General features: G+C 63.3%; 1 protein-coding gene across 1 annotated transcript in view; it reads right to left on the bottom strand.

Moving 5' to 3' along the window:
* The window catches only part of KCNN3 (potassium calcium-activated channel subfamily N member 3), a 33,367-nt gene that overhangs the window by 18,680 nt on the left and 8,073 nt on the right, over positions 1 to 6,614 (bottom strand). Inside the window, exon 3 of the mRNA XM_014523351.2 lies at positions 6,367 to 6,462. Coding sequence (XP_014378837.2) covers positions 6,367 to 6,462 — 96 coding nt within the window. The remainder of the gene's footprint in view (positions 1 to 6,366; positions 6,463 to 6,614) is intronic.

Genomic DNA, 6,614 nt, shown 5'->3' with positions numbered 1-6,614 from the left:
CACGACACCCCATGCCCCCCCCCCCCCCCCCCCCGATTGCTGCCCAGCTGCATGGGCCTAGCTGCCAGCCCTGCAGCCCTGCCCAAGTCTCCTCCCGGGGCCGTGGGGCACGTACGGCACTGGAGTCAGCCCCAGGCCCGGCCGGGAGCTCCGCGGGCTTCCCCATCCCCGCCTGTGCTCGCTGTCAGCCGTGGGCGGGAGAGCCGCACCAGCTGGCGCTCGTCACAGGAACAGCCCTCGCCAGCTCCCGGCTGTGTGCCAGAGCCCGGCTCCCACGGGCCGGGCCGCACACACTCGGCTCTGCGCGGACACCTTCCTGCCACAGGCGTGGGATGCTGCACGAGGCTGGGGCCTGCAGGCTCACGCAGCCTGGGAGGAAGGCGCAGGGGCAGGGTTTGGCTCCAGTCTCATGCCAGGACGGTGCAAAGCCAGTTCTCCAGGCACCCCCATCCCAGGCCTGCCCCAAGGCCCAGCTCCATGCACTTCCTGGAGCCAGCCCAGGACAGCCCTTCACTGCTCACAACCTGCTGCAGCCCTGGCTAAGGAGTGGAGTGATTCACTCCTCTCCCCCCAGAGCTTCTACCCATCCTGTCTGCACGACTTTGTGATCCCTCTGTGCCATGCATGGGGCACGGACAAGCTGACAGCCTGTTCCTTCCTGCCTGGGGGGCATGGCAAACTCCCGGGCCTTTATGGTGACCACACAGCACAGGAAGGGGCGGGGGTGGGGGTGGGGGATGCCCTGCTTCCATGCTGCACCCCTGCCTGCAGCACCGCTGCAGAGCATCCAGAGGCCAGCCACCCTCAGTCAGGCTTCCCCAGGGGATGGGTCATGCTCAGCAGCCCAGGACAGGGACCCAGGTGGGGGCAAGGCCTCTGCTACTCACAAGGGTGGGCAGGGCAGGCTCCTGGCTGTGGAGGGAGCACCCTCACCAAGGGCCAAGGGCCAGGACTGGTGCAGGGGCAGGCCAGGCCCCACTGGTATAGCTGGTTGTCACTAGGGTGCCTGGAGGACACACACGCTGCCTGAATGCTGCTGAGTGCCGGTGCCCAGCCCCAGGACAAGCACCTGGGGACGTCCCCCTCCAACACCCCTGTGGGCCTTTGCCCCACTGCTCAGGCTATGAAGCATGAGTCGCTCTAGCAGCAATGGGCCGGGAATCCATCCGCAGGTGCCTGGGAAGCACCCAGACCCCGACCCAACCCAGCCACAGCCCAACAGAGCTCAGATACAGGAATATCCCCCTCCCCTGGCAGAAGGGACCTGCAGCTCCCACCCCCCCCACACTGACAAGCTGATCCCAGAGTGGGGTGCAGCCCATGTCGCAGACTCAGGGTGCAGCAGGGCTCCCACCAGGCGCTGCCTGCCATCATCTCGGGGCCTGGGCAGGGGCTGCCTGCTTGCCACTCCCTCCGGCCCCAGGGCACAGGGTGTGAGCCACCCTCAGGACCAACCAGCTGGCCTCTCTGCCATGTGCTTATGCAGGCAGTACTGCACTGGTGCACCCCACATGCAGCAGCTGGGGGGACTGGGAGCAATGCAACAAGTAACAGGTGATTGCAGTCATCACCCTAGCCTCCCTGCTCAGAGCCGGAAGATCTGGAAGGGCAGGGAGCATAGTACTGCCAGGTCCCTGGAGAATCTTGCCCCAGGGCAGGGATTCAGTGGCTCTACAGTGAGGGGGGAAGTGGCCAGCTCAAGTCCATGCAGCAGCTGCTGAGCAAGTATGAGGAGGCAGCGGAGTGTGCTGCGACCAGCAAGTCACGGCCTGGCGCAGGCACCGGCAGGCAGGTCAGCAGTTAGTTCTGCTAGTAGTTAGCAGGAGCAGGGAGGCTGTGAAAGGGAGCCCAGCCCACTGCTACCATCACTGGGGTGTACGCCTTAGACACTCCTCGGCAAAGCATTTGCCGGATCCTGGACCCCAAGCAGTATGAGGCATCTGCCTGGCCCTGGCTCCCCTCCACAGCTGCTTCTAAGCCCTGCTCTGCAGCACAGGTGTGGTTCCCCAGGCAGGCATCCCAACGCCTGTCCAGACAAGCAGCCAGAGGGAAAACAGCCGCCCCTGCCCCAGCCCCTGGTGGCTTGTGAGGCATGGAGGGCTCTCATCTTGTCCTTTGTGCCCATCCTGTCTCCCCACCAGTGTGCAACTAGCCCCAGCCAGGGGCACATCCTGCCCTGCTGCGGTCTGGAGTCCAGCGTCCCCAGGTCAGACAGAGCTCAGGAATGTGCAGGCAGGGCCCAGCCCAGGGCTCCCACCACCGCTCTGCTCCCTCTGGCCCACATGGCCCTTCCTCTGCTCCTGCTGATGCAGCCCCTGGGCTCTGCAAGGCCAAGGAGCAGACACAGTGACCAGAAGCCGTGGGATCAAGGCTGCTTGCCACCCCCGGCCACCCACACTGCAGGGCTGCTGTTGCCTGGTCAGGGCAACCCTGTAAACCGCCCACGTCCTTCCTCAGGGGAAAGTGGGAGCCTGGGCAGCTGCCCTGCACCTGGTCTTGCCTGCTACAGCCACTGCCGACTGCCCCGGCCCCCTCCACAGCTTGGGGGTGGAGGCAGAGTGAGGCAACCTCTGTGGAGGCAGGGGGGCACATGGCACCATGAGCAGGAGGATGAAGCAGACCCCCTGGACCTCTCTGGCCAGGCAGCCAGCTTGGGCATGAACATCAGGGCTCCTGCTGGCATGGGTGAAAGGGAGGGGTGCAGCTCGGTGGGGCAGAGCAGGGCATCTTGGGCCTGCTCCCAGCCAGCCTGAGCCCCAGCCTCCCAGAGCAGCTGCAGCAGGCAGGGCCGGGGCTATGTGGCCTGGGCCCAAAGGCAGGGAGCCTCCAGCCCACTCCCCTTCAGCCTGACCCGACTTGATGGTAGCCTCGGGGCCGCAGAGCCCTTGAGCCCAGCCCAGGCCTCCCTCCAGCACTCCCACGGGGCTGACTGGGAGCTTGCCCCAGTGAACAGCTCCTGCATTTCCCCCAGCCAGCCCGAGAGGGCTACACACTATTTCCCAGCCGGAGAGCAGAGGTGCAGGGAGCCCCAGCCACACACCTTGCAGCTTTACCAGGGGTTCATTAACAAGGAACTAACCAAAGCAACAGCCCCAAGCACTCTGAGTCCGAGGGAGGCCACAGAGCTGGAGAAGGGCAAGTGCGGCAGGCAAGGGCTTGGCAGGCAGGCAACGTTGCTCTCCCAGCCAACTATGCGCGGCTGGAAGTGCATCTCCATTGTACCCTGCAGAGATCTGTCAAGGGCCCGGTTTAGCTCCACGTTCTCAGTCGCAAAGTAGATGATGGAGCAGGGCAGGTGCCCAGGGAGCTCGCTGGTACTGCCAGGCTGGGAGGGGCACAGGCTGCCCGCAGCCCCGGAACAGTTTTCACAGGGACCCCAAGGGACTGGAGAGACTGTGGAAAGTGCTGCATGCTCCCCACGGGAAGGAGACATCAGGCACATGGAGCCAAGCAGGGGGGAGCAGGCAAGGAGGCTGAAGAGGCTCCAAGGGTCATGGGGGGCTGCACACCGAACCCATCTCACTCTGGGCAACCCCCAGGCTGCACTGTGCGTGCTGCTCCCAGCCACAGCCCTGCGCCCAACTGGAAGCGGTGTCAAGAAGGACGTAGACAAGCTGCCAAGAGCCCAAAGGAGGCAGCAAGAACATTGGAAAATATGACCTGTGAGGAAAGGCTGAAGGAACCAGGCTTGTTTAGTCTGGAAGAGACGGCGGAGGGCAGAAAGGAGACTGCCAGCGCATCCATGAAAGGAGCGTGATCAATTGTTCTGCCGGTCCACAGGGAAGGGCAGGAAGGAATCAGCTTAACTGCAGCCAGGATGATGCAGGGTGGAAGCTGGGAAAACTCCATAGCCAGAAGGGATGTGGGAGCTGGTGCAGGGGGGGCAGGGTAGAGAACCACCCTCCAGCAAGGCTTTCAGATTAGGCTGGACACCTGCCACGGGTCTAGGAACCGCAGGTCCCTCTGGTCCTGGGGGCTGGGGTGCATGATGCACAGCCCCTTCCAGACCTCCATCTGCCGGGTTAGGCCTGGTGCTTATGGCAGTGCTCAGGGAGCAGCAGAGAGCAGGGGCCCATCGTGCACCAAGGTGTTAGGATGGGCCACAGGCACGCCCAGACCCAGGCCCTGCTGGGACGGGTTGCTCAGCTCAGCTGACAGCAACCCCCCCACTGCATTGTGGTGGAGGGGAGCAGAGTGGCATTGCTCAGCTGGACTGCAGCTGAGAGAGATGCTTGCCCAAGGAGCCCAGACACTGTGACCCCCCAGCCCAGGCAGGCAGGATCCAGAGGTTCAAGCCCAGCCAAGAGCAAAGGCAGCTAGAGGAGTAACACCGGGGGGAAGCGGGGACACTGGCAAAGCCTTGTGCTGGCAGGAGCTGCAACCGGTTCCAGGTTCCAAGGCCAGACCTGGATTTCCTCCAGCTGCTCTGGGATGTGGCTTCTGAGAAGGTGGTTCCCCTCCCCCAGCTTTCCTCTCCCGCAGGTTGCTCTGACCCTGGCATGGATCCTTCTCCCCATGACTTCCCTGCTGAGGATGAGGGATCTGCTAGGCTTCCTGCCCCCATCCAGCTGCCTTGCACAGCACACCTGGCAAAGTGCCTGGCTCGACGGGCCGCAGCCTGGCAGAACCCCTTTGATCTGGGTGCGGCAGGTGGCAGCCAGCAGCCATGACTGCAGCCTGAGGAACAGCCATGCAGATGCTACCAGGATGCTTTCTCAGTGCTCAGCCTGGACCTCAGGAAGCCAGAACCACTTGCTCATGTCAGCGAGATGTTGGCACAAACTTGCAACTAAGTCGAGGCGCAACTAGGCTGGGTCCAAAAGAGAAGGGGGTCTCACAGTGCATGTCAGCTGGGGTTGGGCCACAGCAAAAACCCTGTGCTTTGCTCCTGGACAGCCTCTGCCTGCAGAGGTGGCACCAAGAAAAGCACCCAGAGGAAGCCAGATGGGATGGGGTGAAGCTCCTGCCCAGCCACAAACAAAGCTGCCAGGGGAGTAAATATTATTTTAGCAAAGCACGGGGCTGTTTGTCCTGAAATGCACAGTGAGGAAAGGGCAGCAGCTCTGGCAGGGCCATGACAAGCCTGCCCCAGCCCCAGCCCCAGCCCCAGGGTGCCTGCTCGGGGCCAGCCATGATGGGGGTGTCAGGATCCTGGCTCTGCTCTCAGATGTGGAGCCAGGTCTGGGCCCTGGGTGCCAGGCACGGCCAAGCAGTATGTGGGTGGGGGGTGCCTGCCGGCTGCATGGCCTGGGCCCTGCAGCAGGCTTCACACCACAGGCAGGGGCCACATGGGCCATGGGCCTCTTGAGGCATCTGGCTGTGGGCCATGGCACGGTGGTTATGGGAAGGGGTGGGGAAGGTGCCGTAGCTGCCAGCTGGCCCTGAAAGAGAAATGCGGATCCAGCTGCAGCAGAGGCCTTGAAGCTCAGTCGCTGGGCACAGATGGGGCCTTGTGATGGGAAGCTCCTGTGCCTCAGGCCTGTCCCACTGAGCCCCATGGCATCTTTGGGGCTGCAGCCCCCATGTGCATCGCTCAGGCTGCAGAGGGCACCATTCTGCCCCAGAGGATTATGGGAGAACTTGTCCATCCCAAGCACTGTGCAAGGACTTGTGGGAAGGCATTGGAGGACTGCTGGAACTGGCCTGTGTCTGCCCGGTTGGCAGCCCAGGGTCGTTGCCCCTCCAGCCTGGGCCAAAAGGTCCACAGAGCCGAGGCTGTGGCAGACGGTCATGTCCACCGGCATCTTCTCACAAGGCGCACACGGTGCCCTGCACTCAGCCAAGCTGCGGGCTCTTGTCTGGGGCTTGGGTCTCCTCCATGGCTCCTTTTGATGACTGCTGGTTCCCACCCCACAGCCTCTCTGCTCTCCCTGGGCTCCAGCCAGGCCCTTACTGCAGAACAGCCTCCGCACCCAGGCAGGCCCCCCGACAGCACGGCACGCAGCCGGCCTCAGCACCCCCATGCAGCCAGGCTGGGACCTGGGAGCTGAAACTCCAGAGGCAAAGGACAGAGCCACGAGATAAAAACCTGCTCCCCTGCACTGCTGACCACCAAGACCCATTGCCACACAACTCCCACAGCTCAGCAGGGCAGCCAGCAGCAAGCCAGCCTTGCCCAGGGTGACAGCTCCTTCCCCAAACACAGCCAAACCATCCTGGGACTGTAATCCCCCAGCCTGCACAGCCCTGTGTGACCCCTTGCTCAACACCATGGAGCCAGACAGGGCAGGAGAGCACTGCCCAACCCTCCACTTCCCATGCAGCAGCCTGGACCTACTTGACACCATGGAGCCAGACAGAGCAGGGGGGCACTGGCCTCCCGTCTTTCATCCCGCCCCCACCCCTAGCAGAGCAGCCTGGACCTACCTGCACCTCGCGGGTGTGGTAGGCGATGATCAGGCCCAGCAGGATGATGGTGGAGAGGCTGATAAGGCATTTCAAAGCCAGAGAAAACATGGAGTCCTGCAGGCCAAAAGACAGGAGTCAGGAGGGTGGGGAAGCCTCTTGGAAAAATCAACCCAGCCCCCAATTCACTGGTGGGCAAAGCACATGGACTCAGCGTCCCCAGCTCCACTCCCTCCTGCCCCGGGCCAGGGGCCAGACAACATCCAGCA

This window comes from Alligator sinensis, unplaced genomic scaffold, assembly GCF_000455745.1.
Source record: "Alligator sinensis unplaced genomic scaffold, ASM45574v1 scaffold1165_1, whole genome shotgun sequence".
Lineage (NCBI taxonomy): Eukaryota > Metazoa > Chordata > Crocodylia > Alligatoridae > Alligator > Alligator sinensis.
Note: the sequence above shows the minus strand (reverse complement) of the source record. Positions and strands in the feature narration are given on the sequence as shown.